The sequence below is a fragment of the Melozone crissalis genome, unplaced genomic scaffold (genome assembly GCF_028551555.1).
Source record: "Melozone crissalis strain CALT ecotype California unplaced genomic scaffold, PUWL_Pcris_2 ptg000005l_1, whole genome shotgun sequence".
Taxonomy (NCBI): Eukaryota; Metazoa; Chordata; class Aves; order Passeriformes; family Passerellidae; genus Melozone; species Melozone crissalis.
Genome location: NW_026535783.1, coordinates 47,186,805 through 47,214,650, shown reverse-complemented (window position 1 = coordinate 47,214,650; position 27,846 = coordinate 47,186,805). Strand labels below are relative to the sequence as shown.

General features: G+C 37.3%; 1 protein-coding gene across 6 annotated transcripts in view; it reads left to right on the top strand.

Annotated features, from left to right (window-relative positions):
- Nucleotides 1–27,846, top strand: part of SMARCA2 (SWI/SNF related, matrix associated, actin dependent regulator of chromatin, subfamily a, member 2) — a 116,615-nt gene that overhangs the window by 20,248 nt on the left and 68,521 nt on the right. For 5 of the 6 annotated variants that reach the window (XM_054282958.1, XM_054282917.1, XM_054282934.1 and 2 more), the window contains 8 exons: nucleotides 1,003–1,126; nucleotides 10,535–10,864; nucleotides 11,707–11,808; nucleotides 13,243–13,492; nucleotides 18,402–18,528; nucleotides 19,783–19,956; nucleotides 20,175–20,348; nucleotides 24,670–24,840. In XM_054282958.1, the coding sequence (XP_054138933.1) occupies nucleotides 1,006–1,126; nucleotides 10,535–10,864; nucleotides 11,707–11,808; nucleotides 13,243–13,492; nucleotides 18,402–18,528; nucleotides 19,783–19,956; nucleotides 20,175–20,348; nucleotides 24,670–24,840 (1,449 nt within the window). In that variant the 5' untranslated portion in view covers nucleotides 1,003–1,005. Of the gene's footprint in view, nucleotides 1–1,002; nucleotides 1,127–10,534; nucleotides 10,865–11,706; nucleotides 11,809–13,242; nucleotides 13,493–18,401; nucleotides 18,529–19,782; nucleotides 19,957–20,174; nucleotides 20,349–24,669; nucleotides 24,845–27,846 lie in introns of all 6 variants that reach the window. The other variant, XM_054282926.1, reaches the window with a different exon arrangement.

The following is a 27,846-nucleotide window of genomic DNA, read 5'->3' as shown; positions in this document are numbered from 1 at the left end:
TCAATAAAGAGATGTACATTTAGATAAAACAGATCACGAGGTCTCCATTTGCAGTAGTGTTTGCAAGAGCAGCATTTAGTGTGCATGCATGCGTGTGTTAGAGTGGGACAGAGCCGTGTATTTCTGTAGAGAGGAGCTAAGTGATGCCAGTCCCTTCCTTCCTAACACAAAGCCTTACAGAGCTCTAACTTAGCAGTTAATTAGCTTAATCCTTTCCATAGTTAGGAATATGATAGAAGTTTTGCTTTCATGGAAAACTTCATTGTTTCTTGGGACATCTTTCTTCCAATGTTACTTTTCCCTTGTTTTCACTTTCAGAACTCTTCAGTTTTTATTATGGAGCTTTTTCAGTGCCCAGAATGCCTTCAGCATGTTTTTCAGACTCCAGGCTATCTTTTCTACACTCTCTGAGGAAAGCACTTGGAACTGTTCTGTGTCTGAAGTACCATGGGAACTCTAGTTTTAGAGGAGTGTATGAGGGGACAGGCGCTGTAGGGAGCACAAGTATTGTTTTCCCTTCCTTGACTGCCTATCCTTGTTTTTGTTACTTCCTGCAGTGTCACCCTTGTTTTTGAAGAGAAACAATGTTGAGACATTCCAGTAAAGCAGTGACTGAAAGGGCAAAGTTTGGGCTAAAAATAACTGAAGTTAAGCCACAGGCTCTACTTTCATAAGTTAGTGTATGTTACACTGCTTTGTAATATGAGGCCAATACAGGTTTTGTGTTTGTATTTGGACAGTTTGCCTCCCTGCCATTGCCAAGCAGTTCATACAGGGAGAAAAAGACAAAAAGGAAACAAGGGACAAGCAGTCTAATAGTGTTCTGTGGTTCCCTAAATATGTGATTTCAGGGCAGAGGTTCCTGGGTTTTATTTGTTTTGAATGACTGCTGAAAGTAGTTCTTCCTCTTCATGTATTAGTTTAGATTTTGAGTTAGTCATTCATATTTTTAGAGTGGATTTATATACTATCTCTCTCTAAATACTTATCTTGTTTTCACAGTCTATGGATGGCTTGCATGAAAAAGGAATGGTTGAAGAGGTTCACTGTGGCTCCATGAAGAGTATGCGACCTCCTCATCCTGGAATGGGTCCACCTCAGAGTCCAATGGACCAGCATAGCCAAGGTTTATCCATACTATGCATGCTCTATGATTTTGGTGCCTCTTGTTCCACAAAGAGCCTGTCATTCCATATCACAGATTGCCAGTTATTTCCCTTCAGCTTTGTTTGGAAAAGCTGAACAGGGCAAGGCAAATAGCTGAATTGCTTTGCTTGCTGGAGTATCCATTAGGCATGTATTGGAGAAAAGCTAAGGTTCAAGTCTGTAGCTGGGGCAAGTGTATCACAGATTTCAGTTTGCATCTCTAAAGAAAAAACCCATCAACTTACTTACTATCTTATGTGGCTGCTGTGAATGTAAATACATTTTAATATGATTTACTATCATCAAGTGCTGATCAATGTACTTTCCAATGTTTTTTATGACAGAAGATAGAAACTCTTTTTAACATAATGCTATGTGCCTTTTTTGTGTCTGTAGGTTGGAACATAAAAGGACATGCATTCTATGAGCAGCTTGGTATTCTGGAGATTTAACTAGAAACACCTGCTAGTATTAATAAGTTAAACAGCAGACAAAACTTTCTATGTTGCATGCTTAATTATTTTACAACAACTTTTGAAGAATCCCTGATGATACTAGACTCTTGGTGCAACACACACTGTACAGATCTGTTAGGAGGTGGTCCTGAACTTCTTTGTGCTTTTCAGTGGTATGTGATTGAAACTCTGGTGTGTAACTTGCCAGCTGAATCCCAGTCTGGGACCCAGATAATTAAAAAGTAATGTTTTTCCACTAAACCTTTCTGTATCAATTTAGTAAAATAGAACTGACTTTGCAGAGACAAGTTCTTCATTAGGTAAAACTTCCTCTTTTGTTAATTTCACCAAAATGTAAGCGTGATCATCTGGGAGACAAATTTTGCATGTCTTTGCACTTAGAGGACACTTCTGCTTAGGATGAAATGAAAGAGCATTTGGTCTAAAGATGAAGATGGGACAAAGTTCATACATTATGTACTGAAAATGCAGGAGCATAGGTTGCAAATGCTTCAAATACAAGTAGCTTCTGAGTTGTTTTCTCCTTTTCTGTGCTGCCTCAAGTCAAATTTCCAGGTTATTTTGCACTGTAAAAAGATGATTGATTGTGTTGATGGTAACTTTGTCAGGATAGATACTACAGATTCCTACTCTCTTTTTTTGTATGCCAGCAACTGTTACAATGTAAACAGAGATTACTAGAGTTATGATGTGGAGCAGGCTTTTAAAAGAAGTGGTCAAAAAAATCTCCCGATGTTCTAATATTCCAGATACTTTTTTTGACATTATAGAGGACTGTTTTAGCTTTCATTGACTTTGTGTCTCCATTTTTTTTGTTCTTACACAACTGTCTTTTCCACAAAAAAGTGGTGATGGCACTTGATGCTGTTCTGATACTTGCTGGGCAAAGTCCCATCTACTAGACTTGTAGGTTTTTGCCATTAGTGTTGAGGTCCAGGGTAAAAAACCAGGTTCCTTGATAGCCTATTAGATATTTTTTTATCTGATTTCCCACAACATTAGAGAAAGTAGCACACTTGTATTTTTACAAATTTTTTGGAAATATGCAGTATGGTTAATGACAGTTTACCCATGCCCACACTCATGGCATAAGACAGAATGACTTCTCTGAGAATCCATGGGAGGATGCCTGGTAACTCTTGAAGTCCTGACAGAATCTTCGGTTGGGTGTGGTAGAAACCAAGGCTTACTATAACGTTCACTTCTTCATGGATGTCTGATAGTTGAGCTTACAGTACACGGTTGTGTACAATTTTTAACAATGTAAGTGTCAAGTAGAAATGATACCTCATTAGTTCTAGGTCTGGTTTTTTCATGGCTATTTTTTGTAGTCCTCAAGTTGAAGTAGATAAATATGCACTAATTGATGGTTTTGGGGGGCATTTGAGAGAAAGTAGCTGAATAAGTCCAAAACCCCAGGAAAGGGATTGCTTGAAATTTCCCCATTAATTTGAGAGCTTAGGAAGAATGGCCGTGTGCCATTAAATATTGTTGTAGATAAAATAAATATTGTCTCTCTTTATGTCTTTGGGATGTTGGCTGTAATTCAGACCATCAAGAACAGTTTTCTGGAAAAATCACAGAATCATAGAAACATAGTATGGTTTGGGTTGGATGAGGACCTTTAAAAGTCATTCTGTCTCTGTTCCCTTTTGCAGTGAACAGGGTCATGTTGAACAAGATCAGAGCCCCATTGTTCAGAGTTGTTCAGTGCCCCATTGAAAGTCACTATGAATGTTTCCAGGGATGAGGTGGGGCATCTACCAACTATTCTGAGCAATCTGGCCAGAGTTTCACTACCCTCATTAAAAAAAAAAGTCTTCCTTACATCTAGTCTGCATTTATTGACTAAAATGATTCCGCCTTGTCCTGTGGTACTGTCCTTGTAAAAAGTCTCTTTTCAGCTTTCTTTTAAGCCTCATTCAAGTATTGAAAGGCCACAGCAAGGTCTCCCTGGAACCTGCCTTTCTCAGGAGGAACAACCTCTGTTCTCTCTGCCTGTTCTCACAGGAGAGCTGGTCCATCTCTCTGATCATTGTGGCTTCTTCTGAATCCTGTCCAACAATTCCATGTGCTTCCCATGCTGGGGACTCCAGAGCTGATGCAGCCCTGCAGCTGGGGTCTCAGCAGAGCAGAGCAGAGGGGCAGAATCCCCTCCCTGCCCTGCTGCCCACCCTGCTCTGGATGCAGCCCAGAACGCCATTGGCTTTCTGGGCTGTGACCACACAATGACAGCTCATGTCAAGCTACTTGTCCTCCTGTATCCCCAAGCCTACTCAGCAGGGCTGCTCTCAACCCCTTCATTCCCCAGTATGTATTGATACTAGGGTTTGTCTTGACCTTTGTGCAGAGCCTTGCACTTGGACTTGTTAAACCTCATGAAGTTCAGGTTGTCACACTTCTTGAGCTTGTCCAAGTCCATCTGACTTGCATAAAGTCAGCCTTTAGCCTGACAAATTTACTATTATATATTACGTAAATATGATACTACTATATTATTTTTGTATACTAATCAAACTAGCCTGTCATTTTTCTGGAAGCCATAAGCTAAATTCCTTCATTAAAATGTCAACTGGTCTGATACAGTATTTGTACAGTTGTCAGGAAAAATGGTCTTAGCCCACGTATGGGGCTTCTCTGTGCATTGTTAAAGCCAGTAGCGTGATGATTGACACAACCTTGTCTGCCTGGTAAAATCATAAAAATTCCTTGGCTTGTTACTGTATGATGCTGTGATTTAAGACAAAGATATCACTAAGTAAAATCAATATAATCTGCATTAAATACATTATGATAATTAAATGACAGATTATAAACTTAACTGTAACTAGAAGATGATCATCCAATTGTAGATTTTTCTAGTCTTTTGGAAGTCTGTTTTGGTTGAGTGCTGTTCAAGGTATTTATGATCTGGAAAAAAGTTTGAAGTCAGTACAAATAAAAATTTTATATAATACAGAAGTTTAGCAGTGAATAATAAATAAGTTGGTTGCAAAGGCTGATCGGAATCTGAGAAGAATGTACTTATTTTTCTAGCACAGGTTTTAGTACAGCCAAGAGCCATGCATGTCGAGGAGCGAAGTAGTTTGCTGTGTAGTAGTATAAACTGTGTTATAAAAAGCAGTCTATACTGCTGAGAGGAGTGTGTTTGTTTTATCCTAGAGAATGTTAAGCTCCATTTTTTAATTTGTCTGATGAGAGAGTTAAAAGAATACTTGATCAGTCTGCACATTCCCAGACAGTAAAAGGGTTTGTAATTGATGAAGCCTTTAAAGGAAAAAAAAGAAAAACCAGTGTATTTTGCTATCTGCAAAATTGCCTGCAAACTATTTGAATTCAAAATGTGTTCAAATAGCTGTATTTTACTTAATGAAGATATTTAACCTTTGGAACAAGGATTGCCCAAGTATTTGTGGAAGGTTTTGTATCATACAAAAGCTAAATCAGCACTGGATATCTTTGCCATCTGTCCCATAGACCAAAGGGAGAAGTTTGTTTAGAGGTCAAGAGTCGCTGGTCTGTTTTGGAAAAGCTAGGTAGGCTATTGTAGCTGTAGTGCTCCCTCATTGACAGAAATCTGCCTGTTCATGGGCTCCAAGATTCTGAGAAGGACTGGTAAGCTAGATGGGAAACAATGTCCTTAAATTTTATGACAGTGGCAAGGTGGATAGTCTTCATAAAATGCTTCAGTACTTAGAAATCTGGGTGGAGTACTTGTGATGAATCCATAGGCTGTTGTCCTTCTGTATGCAGTTTACAATGGGAAGTGGTCACAAAATGAGTTTTCATTTAAATGCCAGATGTTCCAATAGCAGTCTTTTTAGTTCTTTTTAGTAATTTTGTAAAAGAGGGAAAAATATTTGTATTTAAGTGCAAAAGCAAGATTTTTTTATAAAATATATGCTTACAAATATGCGTGATAAATTAGAAGTTAATTGACAACTGCACATGCAGTTGTAGATATGGTTATGTAAATCAAGCATACAGTTGTGAATGAACAAGAGAAAGTTGATACAGAATTTTAGAAGTAATGATTCTTATGTTAGGAAATAATTAGCTATCCTTTTCTGAGGGGAAATGAATTATGAGCAAATCAGAAACGTTTGAAAGCTAAATCTGCGAGAACTTGTCATTTTACCTAAGTGCCTGTTCACTGGTTGTATGGTAATTACTGTTCTGAGATTTTTGCATTTTTTTTAACCAACAGTAATTACTAAGTTAAGGTATGCAACTTTATTATTTAGTTTCTCTATTTTTTTATTGGTGCTCAGTGAGATGCGAGTCATGCAGAAAGAATGTTTTACTAGCTCAGACAGATCATCACATTTTTATTGTGTACTGCAATAGGATGATTTTCAGAAGTCTGAATATATGGGAGAAAATACTATGAGTTGGTATATTTCTCCTCAGCAATTGCTCCTTCCAGTCTTAGTACCAAACTGGAGAAAGGGTAACATTCCTAGCTAGTTTTGGTGACAGATTCTCTTTTCTTGAACTTATGTACAGTGATGCTCCTGTTTAGTGCTAATGCCTTTGTTTTGATGCTAACAGGTTAAATGAGTGGAAAATGCATTGCTCCAATTTCACATTTAGCTGTTTAAATAGTAAGCTTACTACATGTTTCTGATTTTGAATTTGGTTAGAAACTGTCTTCCGGCACTGTGAGTGAACTGTGGTGAATTCTGCAGTATTTATATGAGGAGTATGACATTTACTGTAAAAAAATGTTATCCAGCAGATTAAAATCATGATTAGAATTGATTTTTGAAGGGGATTGGATAGAAATTTGAAAGATAAGCCAATTATTTATATAAAATAAAATACTTGTATTATAAAAACTTCATGAAAATATGTAAATGAACTGGAATAAACAATTTCTGTGGTTTTCTGTGTTTTGTAAAAATTAAATGAAGTTACTGTGATACAGCAGTGAAATACAGGCAAATTTGAATTGTTCTGTCTTTTCTTGCTGTTTGTAAGTGGAAACATAAGGGCTGAAGGAATTTAGCATTCTGGGACTTGATCTATATTACTTTTTATTAGTCATGCAGTATTTGTTGGACTTAAAAAGACATGCCATTTTTTAACTTCTAGAATTCACAAATATACTGCTGCTTCAGAGGTAATGTTCATTGTCCCTACTGTTCTTAAATTAGTTGCATTTCCTTTTCTGAATTCATTCAGAATTTTAAAGATGAGGAAAGACCTGCCACCTTATGCTTCTGCCTGCCAGTGTAAGACCTTTCAACAGTTTTATTTCTGCAGTCCTAGTTGTAAATTACTTGCACACATGACCTCTCTTTCTTCTTTGTTCAATTTCACAGTAACTGGTGTTAACCCTGGCCACACTATTGAGAGAGAAATTTTATGTGTGCTTGCCTTAGGAGAGTTTGTAGCCTCAATCTGACATGGGCATACTTTTCACTGTGTTTCAAAACACTGTGCTTTTGTCCTGTGTGTGTGTACTTGATTCTTTTTCTTTGTTTTTTAAGCTAACTTCAATTGATGATTGAAGTGATAGTTCAGTGAGTTACACAGCTATATTTCTTCAATCCTGTCTATACCTTCCAAATCCAAAAATCTTCTTACAGTCATATTCTTGAGTACAAATATACCTTTTCTGTTGGTTTTAGTATAAAGATGTGACCTATATGTTCCTCAGACACTTTCATAAGACTTAGTAAATTTTAGCAGCAGTTCAAAACCTCTGTTGAACTTTCCAGTGTTTGGACTGCTAAAACTTTGAGTTTTTTCTGTATCTTTACTAGGTTTTTGAATTAATTTGTAGGTGTTCTTTCCATTTCATTATAGCATTAAAAGTGTTGAAAAAAGGGTCTAAATTTTTAGCACTCTGGTTTTCCAGCTTTAAAACAGAAAAGAAAGATGTTATTGTTTCTGCTATCTGAAGTGAAACAAAAAACAATTAAAGCAGAAACATTGTGTACACACTGCCCTCCAACAGTACTTGGAGAAGCATTAGAACTAGGATTTCTTCCAATGTTCATACTGTAAAGAATATACATTGTTTATGATGTGCTGTGTTGTATTTTTGCTGAACAAGTTGATGCCAAAGTGGGATTAAATATGTTTCTGATTATGCGTTCAGTTAGGAAAACTTGAGAAGGGTTTCTGATGAAGCCTCTTCTATAACCCATTGAAGGGTTATGGGAAAGACAGGACTCTCCTCAAAGATGCACAGTAAAAGCAGAGAAGTAGTGTTTACAAATTGTGTAAGTGAAATTCTGATGGGACTTAAGCAAAAGGAAATCCAGCATTACAGTTAATAGGAGGTACCGTCATTTGAGGTTTTCAGAGCTCAGTTAGACAAAATCTGGGGAAACCTGATAAAGCTTAGAAATTACCGCAGTTTGAAATTACAGACAGGGTTGTTTGGCCTCCCTTTCCTGGTATTCTCTGTGTTGTTCAGAACTGTAGGTTACTGTTGTCCTTTTATGGTGGGACAATTTTAGGGGATGTTCTCATGTGCATGCTTATCTGTATTAGAGTCTATGTGTAATAGGATAGGAAAAAAGCAAGTAGTATAAATACTTTATTGGGACAGGCTTGTGACTGTATCTTTTTGTCACTATCATAATATGAAAATTTTCACACATTAAAGAAAAATTTTCATATAGCATCACAAAATTTACATTGTGTAAATGCCACATTTTAGCATCTTTACAAGAAGTTTAGAAGGATTTTGACTTCATGGAATGTTTTTATTCTTCTTCTTGCCAAGCACAGTTTTCCATTATGAAAAATGCTAATGCAGAGAACTTGGAGTAAGAGAGAAGGTACAAGTAATAAATTCATAATTGGAAAGATGAAAAAATGTCTGCTTTTGAAAATTCCTCTTTGCAAAACTTAGTCACAGACTTAGCAGCTTGAACTGTCAGGACTGAAAACAAATATTCAACATCTTAAACCACTGTTCTAAACTTTGTAGTCCAGATGCATTTCAAGGTTTTGAGTCGGAAATGTATCAGTCATTAAGGAATTTAAAACTTGAGCAGTATAACCTGAGGAGGGACAGAAACCATTTTTTCAAAAGCAGTTCTGAAAACAATGTCATTCCAGTTAGGTGCCATTTAAAGTAAAACCTGAGATTTAGAAATGTAATAATGGATAAACATTGCAATAAACCTCACTTTGTAGTATAAACCAGTAATGCAGTTGCATATTTTTTTGTTTTGTTGTGGTGTGATGGGTATTTTTTTTAAGCAGTGTGCTCAGCAAGAGGGATTTGTAGCTTACCCTCTTCTCTTAAAATAATAACGACATAAAAGTAAGTTATGGATAAGTGGAATAAACTTGAGTTATTTATCATGCTTTTTATCACCAACAAGGGATGTATAGACAATTTTTATATTGAACTAGTATATAGCTCCAGTAGTTCTAACTTTTTAATGTCTCTTCCTTTTCTTTGAACTTCTGCCCTCATTTTTTCTTGAACTATATAACTTCTCTTATTCTTTCCAAAATCATCATCTTTTCCCATGGTCATCATCTTTTCTGTCTTATCTGATCTTTTCCTATCACAAATCCCCTTTTCCCCACTGTTCTTCTATCTCGTTTTGTTTGGGGTTTTTTTAGGAAAACTGAAATCCTTTCTTCTTTTTCTTCTGTCTCATACATTTACAACCTTTATTTAAGTTGAGCACAAGTTTCAGTTCTTTGGCACTCTGATCTCTTCACTGGTTAAAGTTCTAGTGACTTACAGCTCCTGTCATCCCAGAGTTGAGAATGAACAGTGGAGATTACTTTGCGGTTTTGCCTATGTTGCCTTTACTGAAGGGTCAGTAGGAAAAGTGAAGCTAAAGAGTGAGCAAAATTTCTTTTGTGATCTGTACTACATATAGATGAAATAGAAGTTGTTTCACTTTAAAGTGTCAGGAAAATTTGGGAAAGGAGTAGTTTGGGTGTCACAGAATCATGAACTGTATCATGTTCTTTGGAGTTATGATTTTTGGCTGTAAACATGGAATATGAAAATGAGCCAGAAGGGTTTTAGATTTTTATGAATTTTTTTTTAGACTTTTCCAATTTGTGAGAAGATTATTTGTGTTCCACAATACCAGAGCAAAGTGAGTGAATATTGTTACCTCTTTTTCACTCTTGGTGGATAAAATCCCCAAAAACTAGGTGTCTGTTGTGCTTTTTGGAGCTCAAGAAAATATGTAGTAGGTGTAATTAATGTTCAGAATTAAAACCACTTTTCAAGCGGTATAGTAAGATATAAGCGCTGTTCATTTCAGAACTGTGATTGCTCTTGACATAGTCTTCAGCAGCTTCTTCAGACAGTGATTTTTGTGCTTGCAGTTGATGTTCCAAGTTGTTGAGTATCCAGACGGCAAAAGGTATTCAACATACCTTGTCTGGCTCAAACCTTTAATCTGTATAAACTAAAGAGCAGATGTGTGGAAAGTGAATACCAATTATTTCTACTTTTATATGTTGGTGAGCGTTGGCAAAGAGGGCCTGTAGAAGTGAATGGATATTCCTTGATGTATGTGCCTCAAAATAAACTTAGGCTATTAAGCTATAAACTAGGCAGACTTCACTCCATATGTTCTACAAAGAAACATTTTTCCATAGTTCTAGTAAATAACACTATATCCCCAGGCTTCTGTCTTATATTTCATGTTTTAGTTTGTCTTACTCCAAATATGCAGGTAATTGTTATATTTAGGAATTATTGGACTAAATAACTGTAGTTCTTCTTGAAGAAGAACTCCTGAGGCTATCTTGATATCCCAGGGAACTTTGGATTGCACTTTTGTCTTTACAGAAAATGCTACAGCTATCCAGACCTGGGAGAGATACTTTTATACTTTATGTACTGTTAAAATATTGGATGAAATTCAGGTTTAACTAGCAGTGTGGTAACTTTATGATTCTTCTACCTGTTCTAGGTTATATGTCTCCACATCCATCTCCACTAGGAGCACCAGAACATGTGTCCAGTCCAATGTCTGGAGGAGGTCCAACACCACCTCAGATGACTCCCAGTCAGCCAGGACCCATTATAGCGGGAGATCCACAAGTTATGAATCAGCCTAACAGAGGGCCTTCCCCTTTCAGCCCTGCACAGCTGCATCAGCTGCGGGCTCAGATTCTAGCATACAAAATGCTGGCTAGAGGTCAGCCCTTGCCAGAAAACCTCCAGCTTGCTGTCCAGGGCAAGAGAACCCTGCCCGGCATTCAGCAGCAGCAGCCTCCCAGTGCCTTCAACAGGCAGTCTGGTAAGTGAGTCTTTGGTAAGAGTCATTGCTCAGGTAATTCTCGAAGTTCTGCCTGTGATAGATTAAGAAATGGGTGCTCTGCAGGGCTGTAATTTGGAACTGTATTAAGCCTTAGCAAGTGCATGAAACACATCTGTTATTAATAGGATATTGTCAAAATGGAATACTAATAACTGAAATAGAAGTTATTTCACTGTGCAGTACTGTGTCTGTCCTGGTATGCTTGACAGTTTTTGAATGTTAATTGTATTTTACTGATAGCAATTCCCCTTGTTTTTCTTACGGTGAATTTTCAGTCTCCTGTTGCTATGCAGGAAAGTAGATAAATAATCTGGATCAAGTTGACTGATTATTTAGGTTGTTGAAAATAAACCACATACAGTGTGCTGTTAAGTGCAAAACATAAGAAAAAGGAAGTGTGCTTACTTTTTTCTCACAATGGTGATAGATGTTGCAGTGAGGTAAGCAAGCACATTTTGGTCCTAAGAAAACTCTTACATTAAACTCCCTGAACCTGTTAGTTTCTGAACACTTCCATTACTGAGTTTGTGTTAGAATCAAGGGTTAAGATGATATTTTTTCTCAAGTTTTAATAATGTCACTGTTCACTTCATTTTGGTGGATATGGCTTTGCTACCAATTAAGTTGGGTTTTTTCATGAAACATGACTTTAGGTATATGTATTACTTTCATATGTATTAACGATAAAAACTACTTAAATCCTTACTTAATGGAGAAAAGCACTACTTGCCTGAATAGACTAGCATGCTAGAAAACAATGATTTTTGAATCTTGGAAATAGTTTGTGTTTGAGCAAATTTTATTCCTCTGTCAAATTGCAGGTATTGGATTACATGCAATGAGTGGCACTGCTGCTGGACCAGGGGCTGCACCAGGGATGCCTGGACATACAACTGCTATTACCCCTAAAACGTGGACTGAAGGTATAGTGGGAAAAGGATGTGGGGAAAAGTAAAAAGGAAAGGTAAAAAGTTGTGCAAGAAAAATATTGTAACTTCTACTGTGTCTAAGATTTTAATCAAGGAGAGTCTAACCTTCCACATGAAATTACTGCAATTTTTAGACAGACTGAACATGAAGCACCTGTTTTACAATCCGAGTGAAATCTGTATGTTTTCTGAGGAATGTACATAAAACTTAATAACTTATGTTCTGAGTATACTTAATTGTAGCAAGAGTGTCTTTCACCTTTGCTACTGTAAAAGAAGTTCTCAAATCATGGTAGAATTATGCTGTTGCCTTCTGTATATTTTGTTCTTTTGGAATCAAATTGCTTTGAAGGATCAGTGCAATCTTTGAGATCAAATGAACGCTGCTACTTTTCCCCCCATGTCTTCAAATATATTTGTCATTCATTGCACAGTCATTCAGCTTCCCTGAGTCCCTGAGAACTGAGGTTGCACAGAGGCTTTTGATGGGCTTGCTTGTTTTCCCTTCTTATAAGCTGAAATGCAGTGTAGCTGCATACAGAATCTACAGCTTGTGCTCAAGTTCCTTTTCTGGAGTTTGATGCAGATGTGTCAATGACAAATGGTGATCTCTCTATATTTCAGGATTGGTTTGAATCAAGGTTGATTCCAAGATTGCAGGTGTACTTTACAGTTGTTTTCCCTAGCTTAAGTGACTATAACTCTTGAGATAATTAAAGCAGCATCTGTATTTTAGCAGAGTCTGTTAACAGTGAATTCATGAACATCTGAAGGCATGGGTAACTTGTCATAATGAAATTCTAAAGTCTATGACCTTTAGGGACTGTAAAGGACAGGTACCATTTTCATGTTAACGGAGGTGTTGCTTTTCAAAGTGATTAGAATAATTGAGTTCCTGATATTTTAAATAAATAAAATTAATAGGAGATCACAGTGAAACAAAAGCTATTTATATCTGGCAGGTATTTCTGGATACAGTTGAAAAATTTTCATATGGTTATCAAGTTCTGGTAGAGGTCTGAAATCAGACCTAGTTCTGCTTGTTGCCAGGTTGTGGTTAGATGCTTTCTTTTAACTGTAAGGATAGTGAACAAGAGGCAGAATGAGGTCTTGCATTTGGAGGAAGTCAGTTCTCCAGCTGTTTCATTTCTGGTGACACTAGAATCAGAAGTCCACAGAAATAGCAAAAGAAACGGCATTCATTATAAAATTTCATGTGTTTTGTTTTTCTTTTGGCCATTTCTTGCAATGTATGGTATACTTGCATTTTAGTTTGCCTGTTTCAAAAACAGAATGTAATCTCAGTGTGCCTTTTCTGGTGATTTTGAATGTTTACCTTACCTTCATATCTTGTGTTCAGAAAGCCATCTTGATTTTCTTCCTGCTTTCCATATTTCATGTTGTGAATCAGTACTGTTCATGTTTCAGGCCAAGCTCCAGATATGAGCGTCTCCAATGCACAGCAAAAGCTTCCAGCACCAGCTCCTAGTGGGAGGCCTTCTCCTGCTCCTGCTGCCGCCCAGCCTGCTGCCACCATGCCTGGGCCCTCTGTACCGCAGCCCCCGCCAGGACAACCTTCACCCATTGTCCAGCTGCAGCAGAAGCAGAACCGCATCAGCCCTATCCAGAAGCCACAAGGACTGGATCCTGTTGAAATACTCCAAGAACGTGAATATAGGTAAGAGTGAATAACAAGATTAAAATTATTCTTGTTTTTCACATCCTTAACTGGAACTTCTTGCAGTCAGCTACTGTAGTGGTAATAGTGTAAACAAAGTTTCCAGAGAAAGGCTGTATTACCAAGAAGTACACAAATATCAAACCAAAGAATTATTTAATTCTACCCCAAATGATGAACTAGTGAAGCATAGTAGCAGTATCACAGGACACCATTTAAGTTTAAAGTGAAACCAATTTTGTGTTCAAGGTTTTCATTATTATAAAAAAGGGAAAGTTAGAAGAGAACAGAGACAGCCAAAAGGCTGAAGAGTTAGTAACCACAGCAAAAGCACATTTTATGAATATGATGGATTTGTCTGGACAGCCAAAGAGTGAAGAGAATGAGAAAGTCACAGGCAAGATTAGGAAAAAAGTATGCCAATTAGGAAAATGTATACCTGTTTCAAAAATTGCCTCCCGAGTGTTCTGTTTAGATGATGAAGTATATTTGTTAAAAAGTATAGGGTAGGACATCTCTTTTGCAGTTAGAAAGAGAATTCTTCCCTCTTCACAACATCAAGGCTATTTAATAACTGACCTTGAGAGTCTGCCAGGCAGAAGGATTTTGACTTGCACCTAGAATATGTTCCTGATGATTATCAGAGGAAAATAATTGCACTCACAGTATTACCTGTTTTAGTTTCATGATGCATTTGCATTGTTACTTTGAGTTTGTAGAGGAAGGTAGCCAAAAGGGATGGTGATCTCACAGAAGACTGGTTTAACAACTTTTGCTTTATAAAGGTAAAGCACCATGAAGCGCTGTTGGGTGTGATGCCATGCCCAGAATTAAGGACTTGATTACAGAAAAGCTGTTACTTTTTGTCAGGTATTGCTTAACTAATTCTGCCAGTGCATTCCTGTCATGATACTGCCAGTCTTATGTATACACCCTAAGACTGAATGGCTGTATCTCTTTCAGCATGAGCAATCAGTATTTTCCAGCATCTTTTTCAGAAGCTTGTAGAACACACCATTTTATGGTTTCAGTTACTCTGTCAGAAGAATTGTAGCACTAACTTCAACCAAGAATCATACGGCCAGTATGATGCAATGTTTTCTGCATCAATTAACCTCAAATTGTTGCTCTTCCTGTTTTCAGCCCTGCTCTACTTCACTGTTTGTGCCAAGCTGTTATATCTTAGTGTTCATAAACAGAGGAAAGTAACAAAAAATAAAGCTGATACTTTTAGTTGTAGAGAACCAGTTACAGATCCAGCATGTTAGGTTCTAAATACACTGGTGTTCTTGGCATAGTGAGATGAAAGTTTGACAGGGATTCTCCAGCAGAAGGATTTTATATTTTATGGGATTTTTATTCTAGAACAGAGAAATAAGATCCCAACCTTTTTAATGTTGAACATTACTGGTGTTTAATTTTGCTTCAAGTTCCACAATATGTAGACCTCGTGGAAATCTTTTCATTACTTAAAACTGTGTAAGTAACATCAGGCAAAAGTTTTGAAAAAGACAGTTTCACAGCTTCTGTGGTTTGAATGGTGCTGGATTTAGCTTTAATATAGGCAAGTTTAATTCAGAAATGTGTTGTCACAATTTCTTAATAAAAAGGGAGCAGAAAAAAGCCAAAATAAACATCCTTATCCTGAAAACACTGAGGTTAGTGCAAGCTTTACGAAACAGTTGGCTCCTGAGATCTCACACTAAACTCTTTTAATAAAGGAGCATTATATCTTGAAAACCATTTGAATTCCAGGTGAATCTCTGCATCCCTGTGGTCGCCCATGGGCTGCAGGGGCACAGCTGCCTCACCATTACCTGCACCATGAGCTGTGGGGGAATCTCAGCTCTGCTGCCTGTGGCCCCTCCTTCTCCACTGATCTTTGTGTCTGCAGAGCTGTTCCTCTCACAGGTTCTCATACAGCTCTTCTTTAGCCACAATTAATCTGCCCAGTAACTTCCCCCGCCCTGCCCCATTCTTAAGTCTGCTATGGCAGAAGCATTCCCACCATTTTGATTGGCTCAGCCTTGACCAGTGGAGGGGTCTGTCCTGGATCTGGCTGGTGTTGGCTCTACTGGACATAGGAAAACTTCTGACAGCTTCTCACAGAAGCCAGTGCTGTAGCCCTCCTGCTAGCAGTACCTAGCCATGCAAATCCAATATACGTTTTTATAAAACTCTCCTTAATGCTTTCTTCAAAATAAAGTGCTGCTTTTTATTCTCACTGAATAGCTGTCTGAAAGGTAATAATGCCTGTCATTTAAAGTTGGTTTATTATGTTGAAAGGCTCTTTCCACACTCATTCTCATTGCACATTAAAAAAATAATACACTTGGACACTTGGAAATGTCCTGCAGATTGTACGTGGTTTCTTTCCATTATCTGCAAAGTATTTTCTTAGGCATCTTCTTTACTGCCTGGCATCCATGCCAGATAGGTTTGACTGTACAACCATAACCTCTGCTGCTAACCTGAGTTAACGAGGAATGGGTGTGCATCACTTACTTTGCTAAGAAATCTCTGCATACATTCAGTGGCCACTTTCTGCATGGAGGTAGATTGCTGAACTGCAAAGTTTAATTCATTACATCTCCTTTTAACTGTGAGATTAGATACTTCAAGTGATTGTAAAAAGATCTAGGAAATTTTTTTTTTTAGATTCTCTTTACCTGACAGCTGTTGGCATTGTTCCATGAAAATTACAGCAGTACAACAAACCGTGGTCACATCCTTTAAAGACTTGAAGGCGGCAGTGATGAGCGATAGTTCTTCCATTAACTTGACTTGGAATTCTTTAAAAACTCCTGCTTTAAAAAAGCGTTATTATAATTACTGTGTTAGTACCATAGACAATACGTATAAATAGTACTTCTGGGAAAGTATGAAATTAAACTTCAAAGTTTTTTGGTTTTTTTTTTGGTTCATACATAACCCATCTGGTTGTCATTTTCTTTATTCTTCCATACAGCTACTATGGATTTTCTTTTACTATTTCAACTTCTATTTTTCTGGACTTTTTTTAAAATAGAGAACTGATCTGAGTTACAATAAGAGTTTTCTGAGGTAATATCTCTACTGACTTAGAAATATTGATGCTTTTGTTTGTATTCCTTACCTCTGACAGGGTTGTTAAAGGAAGGGCAATCACCCACCAATGCCTTGAATTGTCATTGTTTGTAGCTCAGTGCATTTCAACATATGAAGGAAAATAGTTGAAGAAAAAGTTATCCTGGATATACTAATCTGCTGTATAATTTAAGGATAAAATTTCATGTGCATTCATTTCTGATCTGCTTTTTTTATCAGCTCAAGTTGAAAAAAAATTGTTAGCAGTGAAATGGATATTATATGGGAGGGGACTGCATAATATGATGTTGGTATATAATAAGCACACTCTGTGAGCTTTGATTATGTTTAGACATATCTCAATAAAATGTATATTTGGATTTTAGTTACAAATTTTGATGATAGCAATTCAGAGGCCAACCCCACTTTGGCAATTGCTTGGACTTGTATTGTGAAAACTTTTACAACAGCAGGCATTTTTGTATGTTTTATACCTGAATTGAAAGAAAAAAACCAATTCTGACAGAACTAAGAGGTCAGCGTTTCACTTCTTGTTTGTTTGGAAGTGACTGTTATAGTTAGTTATCTGAAACCATAAGGCATGCCAGGGAGAACCTAGATTAACTCATCTGCGTGTATAGTAAAGAAGAAACATTCATTGCTAGCAAGAATGTAAAAAGAAATTGAAAATATGTTCAATATTCAGCTGCTTTAATAAGTTCACAGCTCAAAAGAAAGGTTTGGAAAGGTTATGATTGCTCCCTTAAGGTTTCATTAAAGTCAGAGAAACTGGGGTTTGGCTATAACTGTTTTGTAGGTGGAGTTTCAGGAGACACAATGCAGCTATTTGGGAAGGGAAAAAGAATTAAAAATAATTGTTGTGATGCAGGATTGCATCCATGTGTGGGTAAGTGACAGGTAGAGCATATGATTTGGAACATCTTAGCTGCTTTTTTGTAGGAATGTACACTGGCTAGTACGTCTCTCCAAGAAACCACTTAATTCTGAAAATTTTACATCCTTAGGTGAACTGAAATATCTTCTTACTAACTGGAGTGCCCAGTTGTGCAAAATGTGAGCTTTTTTTAGGGCGGTATATAAACTGGAATGAAACTTTTTCTAGGTTAGAAATAACTCTTCTTGATTTGCTTTTCAGCCTGTACAACAAACATTACTTACCTAATTCTGCTTCAGTTTTTACTCTCTTAAAGATACCAATATAATCTTCTGCAGTAATGCAGCATCACATCCTGTTTGTTGTTCCAGGAACTTCAGAATTCTTCTGGTAATATTAAAGGCAGAAAAAAATCAAGTTCTGTCTATTAGTCCCCCTCTCTCTCTCTCTTGAATTTGCAAATGAATACAAAATACATTCTTCTAAAGGAAGAGTGAAGTAGAATTCGATTTGCAGTAGCAGCTATATAGCTGTGAATACTTTATAAACAAACTTACTTTGTCAATAAAATAATGAAATATAATTCCAGTTAATAAGGCAAGTATGGTCTATGTCATCACTGACTACACTGCATAAAAATAATACCCATCAAAGAAGCTTGAAAGCAGAATCCTGAATAGTATGTGTAAAATAGAATTCCCAAGTTTATTTTCACATATCTAGTTCTAGTTGAAAAGAAAAGCCAAGAGACATTTTGATCACTTGACAATTTATTTTCAAAGTGGAAAAAGACACCTAGTGTCATCTCTGCAAAAGCCTGTTAGCTCAGAAAAAACCCCAGAAAAATGCAAGTGAATGCCTGAGTTGTACGGACTATTTTTACTATCTAATTTTAGTAATGCCTTACAGATTTCTTGTGGTGTCTTACCCAGTTTTCTGGTTTTGTAGACTTCAGGCTCGAATTGCTCACAGAATCCAGGAACTGGAGAACTTGCCTGGCTCTCTGCCCCCTGATCTGCGGACCAAAGCTACAGTGGAGTTGAAGGCACTTCGGTTACTGAATTTCCAACGCCAGGTAATGCCATTTACTTGAGGAAAATTTTCATAGCAGTCACAGGCAAACCTGTTCATGCAGTGAAGAGTAAAGTGGAAAGAGATTTTGGGTTATTGCAAAGTGTAAGCAGATCGTGCATGAGAGCTGACGTAATCAACAAGCAAGTCACAGAAATGTTAGATTTTATTTTGTCTTGGTAATAAAAATGTGCAGGGGCTACTTTTGTTCCTTGCTTTATCTTCCAGTGTAGACTGTGACTATAGAACTATGTTATTCAAAATGAACATGACATTGGTACAAAGACAGAATAAGTTCTGGATAGACTGCAAGCTGATTTTCATCACAGACCTTCTCAACCAATACCTCTTTCTGGACATACTTAGTATTTCCACAAGTCCCCTTGTTTTAATAAAGTTGTGTGTTGGTGTTTTGTGTGGTATTTCTCTGTGATTTGTTTTTCGTATTTCCACTATGCTACAGACTTTGAAAATTAAACATAACAGGATCATACATAAAATATAAGTTGAATGTTGAGTGCCTGTATCTGCAAATTAGTTTCAGGAAAGGAATCAAACTGCCAGACGTCTACAGGCCTCTTGCCATTGGCTTTTACAGCTAGTTTGGAAGAACAAAGATGTGATTTGGCAGGTCAACCAAAATACTTCCTGACAAAAGCCTTGGCAGGAGTTGTGCCATGGTGTCCAAGTCTTCCTTCCTTTCTACCCTTGGCACTCATTTATAATGAAGTTTTGTCAGAGGTCAGACGAAAAGCAGCAGGCTCTCCCTGTTCTGCTGCTGGGACTATGGCAATACTGTTCCAAGCTCCTAAGGTTTATCTCTCCCTCCTGTCTTCTGTACAGCTGGCAGTGAAACAAATTGTCAGTTATGTTCAGGTCCAGCACTAGAAAATGTGTTATGTATGTGGTTCATTTGCATTTTATTTTGATGGTGTAACATCTAGGCTGGCCCCTTTTACTGTGGCAGGACAGTTCTTACCAGCATCTTATAAGGAGGGAAGAAATGATAATTAAAAGTAATTAATGCTTTTGACCATTCTGAAGGTTAAAGTTTTTTGTTTAGGGTAACAGATGTAGCTGTTGCAACTGTATCAATGCTGTATCTTTTCAGAACTATAATGAAAACGGAAGAGGAGTCTGCGAAATCTTTTGAATTGTTTACTTTTTTACTCTGCCAGAGCAGTTTTTAAAGTTGTTTTATTAAGAGCTATTATATTTTTTTGAGTGTTTGTCTTTTCTCCCCTCCCTCCACTGGTAGTTAAGACAAGAGGTAGTAGCCTGTATGCGTCGTGACACAACACTGGAGACAGCGCTGAACTCCAAAGCCTACAAACGAAGCAAGCGGCAGACTTTAAGAGAGGCTCGTATGACAGAAAAGCTTGAAAAGCAGCAGAAGATAGAACAGGAAAGGAAGCGTAGGCAGAAGCACCAGGTATTTTAACTTATTAGGGTTTACCCCATGACAGAAATGCATTTTGCTTTGCTGTGCAGATGTTCTCTTTTACATATTTTATTTACCTTTGGAGTTTTTTAAAAAACTCCAAGTGCTGTGATAAGTAATTGGAAGACTGTGAGATCAGAACTCCTACATTCCTGATTTCAAATCCTGGCTAGGTCAGACTGCCTGCACTAACTTGATTCTCTTTCTAGGAATACCTGAATAGCATATTGCAGCATGCTAAAGATTTTAAAGAGTACCACCGGTCAGTTGCTGGGAAAATTCAGAAGCTTTCTAAAGCTGTGGCAACTTGGCATGCCAATACTGAACGTGAGCAGAAAAAAGAAACGGAGAGAATTGAGAAAGAAAGAATGAGGAGACTAATGGTAAGAAGTAGAGGAAGGAAGATGGTTATTTTATTTAAAGTTATGTACTGTATCCCTTTAAAAGGCTTATATATTCCCTCAGCCACTCCCATGCATTTTCTTTTTGAAGTACTCAGTAATGAAAAAAGTATAAATCCAAACTACGTTTTGTTACATATGTTTCTGTTACCAGTAGTGTGATACTATTTAATTTAAGTTAAGGGGCCTTCTTTTTTAAGGTTTTTGTATAGAAATATCTTGGTGTTTTTTACTAGCATGAAAACTTATCACCGCCACTTCTGAATAGCAGCAACTTAATCTTATTAAGTTCACATATTAACCCTTCTGTATGATTGCAGGGCTATTGGTCCATTTTACAAATAATGGGCTTCAGTTTATTTCTAGGTTTATAGTTTGGAAGATTGCAGATGATTAACTTTTTCATGCATTACTCCACAATTTTTACATACGGTTGATTCCACATATAACCAATAATAGTAACACATGTATTTTGAGAATGAATACCAGTCAGTTCTACCCATTTAATGCTTCAAATCATACTCCGCACCATTTCATGGTTTATCCTTCCCTTTACCCTCACAGTATCAGTTGTATTATTCTAAGAACAGAGTAAAATGGGTTTATGTATAATCATGTCTCTTCAGAATGCTGTGGAACCAGTCGGAGGGCTGCCTAGATTTCAGGAGTTAAAATAATTCTGGAATTCAAAGCGTAGAAAGATAAGTGCATATGCACAAGTATTTCAGTGACTTGGGGTAGAAAAAATTCCTCAAGACATTGGTTAGCTCTGTCTTAACATTTTAATGATGTTTCACCAACACAGAATGAAAGGAAAATGACAAGCTTACTTTGTAACTTGCTGGCAAAAACCAGTAAGTATCTAATAGAGGTGCAGATATAAATGCTAGTTCCTGTCCAGAATCTATTCCCACCATGAAAATGGGCTGAACAGTTTCATTTTAAAAATCACAAAATTAAATGCAGAAAAAATTAAATATAACAATGATAGAAACTTGGAAAAGAAAGCTTTGTAAATTAAGAAGTTGTGTAAGAGAATAACAGATGTGTAGGCCCTAGAGCATTTCTTAAAATTACATGGTAATCAGTATTATAGTGCTTTTTTTATAATTGGAGGTCATCATCATCAGTTTGTCTAACCTAGTATGTAAAAATGTTAATTATTAGCAAAGAAGGAGCTGATTTTTAAATAAAAGCAATATTGACATTTGGGAAATACTTCTGTGTATTGTGAGGTTCAGCTTATGTAAAATTGAACATGCAGTTTGATAAGTAATGAAGATGTACACTGCTGAAAAGAACAAAGTAGATTTGAATGTCCAGAAATGGAACAGGATACCAGTGCTTCCAGATGAGCAGTGCTTTCTCCTAAAACCTCACCAAGACTGGTTAAGCTCTTACCATATGTACAAAATTTCATAGGCATTCTCAGTTTAGGGTTTTCCACCACTGCTCAATTAAATCCTTCTTCAAAACCAATCTGTATGTTTTGTTAATAGGGTTACTTTGCCTATTTAGTTCTAGTCCAGTTGTAGGGAATTTGGAATTCACAGATGTGTACTAGTGGGTTTTTTTAAAACATCATCTCCTCTCAGATGCTTGCCATGGTCTATGAAAATATGCTGTGTCTAAAACCTTTTGCATATCTTTTCAGGAATGCTGAATTCATTCCACAAATTTCTCTTTATTTACAATGATTAGAAATTGTGATTGTGTCACAGCTCATTAGCAGTACTATATATGTATCATGCAAAAATGGGTGTTGGTGTGATTTTAAAAGATGTTGTCAAGCCAAGCTTAAATATATAAAAGAAGTACCTTGGCTAGATTACACAGACTGTGTATTCAGCAACATTAGAAACAATAAAAACAACAACAACAGTAGTAATGGTAATTTATTTTTCCTGAAAACTTGGGGTTTGAATATTGTAATTTTGATGGCTTGAACATAGCAATGGAATTTTGCAAGCAGTTTTGCAAGCTCAGTTTGAACATTATAGCTATTCTTACTCACTGTATGCCATTCTGGTGTCTCTAGAAAAGCAGGAGATCTCCCAGAGTGCTGTATTTTAAAGTAATCATCTTTAAAGCATTTCTTGCTTGTGTTTGGTTTTTATACAGCACTGTGTACTTCCTTAATTTATTGTTTCAGCCAAAATTGAGACAGGCACCTCTGGCACCTCTGCTGCTTTTTTGTATTTTTCTGACATTCTGCATTATATCGTCACAGCACATGAAAATCATATTTGTTGTATGTCCAACATACTTACACAGTACGACAAGGATGCAGAAGTTGCCAGGATGACTCAGATAGCATTTATCTGGTGAATCCTGTTTCTGATAGTGAACTCTATTTCAGAGATTAAATAAAACGAGAGTGGAACAGCAGTACATAAACAAAAATAGAGGGGTTCACATGACATCTAGAAGAAAAAGGGTCTGTATTCATTCTGGAAAAAGGACTAAATGCAATTTTATGTCCAGCTCCTGTGTTCCTCCCCTTGGTGAACTGCCTGTACTTCATGTCTTCAAAAAGTCATCTCTGTAGGAAATTTACCATCTCTGTTTCAGGACATTCAGTCTGCCTAATGTAGCATTGATTTTTTTTCCCCTCCATTGCTAGTCATAACTACTGCAGATTTTTCTAGTCCTTAGTCCATGAGAGTAAGAAATGTGTAGAATTGTGGAATCTCTGTCTCAGAGTCTCTCATCTCTGTCTCAGAGTCTCACAGACCTCTCTAGTTGAACCACCTTCCAGAAGTGTTAACATTGAGTTCAAAACAGATTGCTCAAGGCTTTTTTCAGTCCTGTCTTGAAAACCTCTAACATCAGAAATAGCACAGTTTCCCTGCCTATTCAGGTCCTTCTGAAGCGCAGCCCAGCCCTTGAGCACATTGACAAAAACCCTGTGGTTTCATGTCCTCTGCAAAGTTGACTGAAGTGCCCTCCATCCCTTCCTCTGTGTCACTGATAGTCATGTTAAACACAACATGATGCAGGGACTCCTGTAGTATGGCTCTTCATAGTGTCTTCAGATAAAGTATGACAAATCCCTCCCTTCCAGTGAGGGATTTTGGTTTTATTGGGGGATGGCAAGGTGAGCAGGACCCCGCCATTTGCACTTGCAGACCAGAAAGCCAGTCGTATCATGGACTATATCAAAAGCTGAGGCCAGTGATGTGGCAAAGTGCCCTGCCCTGTCGAGTCACGACAGCCCCAGATTGGGGCAGTGTCTGGAAAGCTACAGAGCAGAAAAGGATGTGGGAGTGTTGGTTTAGTGTTGGTTGACAGCAGCTGAACATGAGCCAGCAGTGCCCAGGTGGCCAAGAAGGCCAATGGCATCCTGGCCTGTGCCAGCAGGGCCAGGGCAGGGATTGACCCCCTGTACTCAGCACTGGTGAGGCCACCCCTCAAATCCTCTACTGAGTTTTGCGATCCCACTCGAAGAAGGATATTGAGGTGCTGCAGCATGTCTGGAGAAGGGCAGTGGAGCTGAGGAAGGGTCTAGAGCACAAGTCCTATGAGGAGCAGCTGGGGGACCTGGAGTTTATTCTGGAGAAAAGGAGACTCAGGGGGCCCTCCTTGCTCTGTACAGCCATCTGAAAGAGGATTGTATCAAGGTGGGGATTGGTTCATATTCCCAGGTAACAAGCAGAAACAGTCTCAAGTTGCAAGTTGTGCGAGGGAAGGTTTAGACTGAATTTTACATAGAAGAAAGTACTTCACTGAAGGGATTGTCAAGCGTTGAAACAATTGCCTAGGGAAGTTCAGAAAGCATGTGGATGTGGTGCTTGGTGATATGGTTTACCGGGGGACCTGTCAGTGTCAAGTTGATGGTTGGACTTGATATCTTTGGGGTCTTCCAGTGTTAATAACAATTCTGTGGTTCTATTAAAGTATGGTTAGAGTAAGTATTAGGAAGAAATACTTTAGTCTGAGAGTGGTGAGGTACGAGAACAGATTGCTCTGAAAAGTTGTGGATGCCCCATGCCTAGAAGTGTTAAAGACCAGGCCGGATGTGGTTTTGAACAGTGCGGTCTAGTGGAGGGTATCCCTGCCCATGGCAGGGGAATTTGAACTAGATGATCTTTAAGGTCCCTGCCAACCCCTATGATGCTGTGACATTGATACAAATATATATGACTCTCTGGGCCTGATCATCCAACGAGCTCTTTACCCATGTAACTGCCCCTCAGTACAGATCATAACGACCTAAGATAACACTTTATTATTGACATGGGAGCTGGACGGTGTGCATTCACCATCATTTCTGTCATGACTGACATCTCTTCTGTGTCACTAGGCCGAAGATGAAGAAGGGTACCGTAAGCTGATTGATCAAAAGAAAGACAGACGCCTGGCCTACTTGTTGCAGCAGACAGATGAGTATGTGGCTAACTTGACTAACCTTGTATGGGAGCATAAACAGGCACAGGCAGCCAAAGAGAAGAAGAAGCGAAGGAGAAGAAAGAAGGCAAGTAGTTACAGCTGATATTTTTCAGCCATTTCTTCTTCAAATCCAATTTACGTGTTGATAAATGTGGTGATGCCCAATTGTCATACATGTATCAGGGTGTCTAAAATAATCTACACCACCAAATTCTTAATACTGAGGGAACTCATCTATCTCTCTATTGAAATATATCTATGCTTTTTTTAACTGAGAAGAAGGTGATAAGAGGCAGAATTACAAAATTCTTAGCTGCTGATCTCCTCATGGCACTAATTTGCTCATGAACTTTGTACAGGTAAAATTGGGACAGATGTATAAGTTAGAATTATTGTACCCAAAAGGAATACAATGTATCAAAAATACATTCTGGGAAGAAGATGGCAAGAGTCTGAGTTGTGTAGCTGTCTCATCCAGGACACATATTTTAGACCTCCATATTATATATTTGGTGAAGTCCATTTTGTTAGGACCATTGAAAATGGCTAATAAACTTGGCTAGGTTTATTATAGTAAATGGGTATTTTGCAGTAATATTATTCATTGTACATTTTCAACCTTTATTTGAAACTTTCCAGTTTTCTTTACTTTTCTTCATATGAAATGCAAGAGAAAGTTGTTGAAATTGAACAGCGCAATTTCCAAAAAATAATTCTATATGTGAAATAGTGATTAAGAAGTTATTTTTTTTTTTATGATCTCAGAGTACCTTTCATCTCTTGCAGAATATGTAAGAGAATTTTTATAATCTATTTCCGTGCATGATTTGCTACTACTTATTGCGACAAATTCTAGCACCATGTTTACAGGGTTTGCTAACAGTACTGGAAATATGCTAAAAAAAAACCAGCATAGAAAAAATATGATCTGGGACATTAATGACCTAAAAAACAGTACATGTTTTTTCCTGCTCTCAAAAAAAAGTCTGTTCCTCAGAGTTCTGTTCTTAACATAGGAACAATAACCTGTCTACAGAATAAAGATGTAATGTGGATGGGGTTCTTGGCCTGTATTACCAGAGAGAACATGCCTGATTAATGTACAAAATGCACAGTAGAGATAATCATTATTGAGACAGCAAGTGGAGGAACTGCATCACTGTAATAATGTAAATAAGTATGTCCACATAGGTGATATGTTTCTTTCTATGTCAGTTTAGTCTAAGTATGTATTAGAAACAGTATTATTTTCTGGCCATGTCAGTAAAGACGTAATTTTTTGTTCCTGAAGTTGAAAGGAAATATGTCCTGTAAATAATATTCAGTGTTTATATATATCCTGCCCTAAAACCTAAGGGAAGATTAGCAAAAAAAAGAAAAAAAAGTTCGCTCTGTCTTGGTCATCTGCATCTTTTTGTTTGTAATTAACTTCTTTCCAGCAATCTTTTGCTCATCTGAAGGAAGTAGGAGTTTACACAAATATTACCCTTTATTTTAATCTAGTATTCTATGAATTTGTCATTCCATGACTGTGGAACACATTGCATTTAGTGGGCACTGTGTCTTTTTTGCAAGTCATACACTTTCAATTCCTAAACTTTTATGTTTTGTAATCTGTAATAAAGTTTAATTTACTAGTACTGTAGTTAATGTTTTGTGCTTACAGAAAAACAAAAAAAGAGAATTCTTAGGATTTTCTCCTAGAAATGGCAGTGAGGAAGATGATGAAGAAATAATCTTTGCCAGGCTCATTATAGATATCCAAGTGAACCTTATATTCTTAGTAGAATAAAATTTGAGATTAGTCCATTCTTTCTCTGGGATACAGTTTCTGTAATCTTCATGATAGATTTTCCTTGTTTGTTTCTTTCATATTCCTCTATTTGTATTTCCTGTCTCTAGCTTCCTACTGTAGTCATGCAAAAGAAAAAATATTCCATATGAGATTTTCATCTTCCAGGCTAGTTCAACTTGCAGTGCAGCTTTTCACTTTAGTGTTAGTAGTTTTTCCTGTCATTATGCAGAAAATTAACAAAACGTGCCTTCCTGCTTTTTAATACTGAAATTTCCTCAATTCAGGGGTCAAGTTGTCAACATTAAAGATCTGTTTGCATGGTCCAAAATAAAAGTGCAAGATGTCTGTCATTATTTACATTTATTTTCTTTGTAATATGTTCTGATTTCCAAAATTTTTAACTGTAGGTTATTAATGTTCTCACAGCAGGTTATGTCTTTTGCACAGTGAACAGCGCTGATGCTTGCTACTTGTCTGTGATTTGAGTTTTAAGGTTCTTTTCCATTGCCTGTAGCCGAGCTATAACAATCTTTATGTATTAGACAGCATTCTCTAGTGTAAAAGAATAGATCCCAGCCCTGGTTCATCTGGGGAAAAAGTATTCTCAGTCAATGTAGTGTGTTCAGCCAAGAGTAGATAAGTGTTTTTGTAACTTATCCTGCCCTTGTGTTTATTTAAAATCTTCACTTCTGGAACAGTTCCTTTCTTTGTCAGCAGTCACACCTGCTGCACCGAAGTGGTGACGCAGGCAGCTTTGAAGCTTGTATTGTTGTTCCTACTGAGCATCAGCTGCTGCTTATTCATTTCAAGTACATACTTCAGATAATAGAATTTAGTGGCAAAGAAAAGGACTGAAGAAGATATTAAGGATTATATCAATATTGAGAAGTGCAGCTATTCCTCAAGTATACTTCTTAAACAAAAAAAAGGAATAACTTGATGGTCTGTATTGATCACATGCTTTAATAATACTTGGAAGTTTTTTATCTCTAAACACAATTTAAGAGATCACTTTTTGTCGTTAGTCTGTTCTCTTAACTTTAATATCCAGAATATTTTGCTATAGTACTACAAAGTCAGCAGTGTGACGTAAGGAGAAGCTGTAAAATGTCCTTTCTTGCTCAGAATTGTGTAGGAAAGTTTGAATGCAGAAGCAAACTATATGTCTTTTTGTTTTCCTCATACTCTGCTGACATTTTAAGTGAGATAAATAAGAATAAGCCTTTAAGAAGATACTGCACATTTCTCAGGTTGGAGAGAAGAAAATATAGCTTTCTCCACTGAAGAACTCCTGTG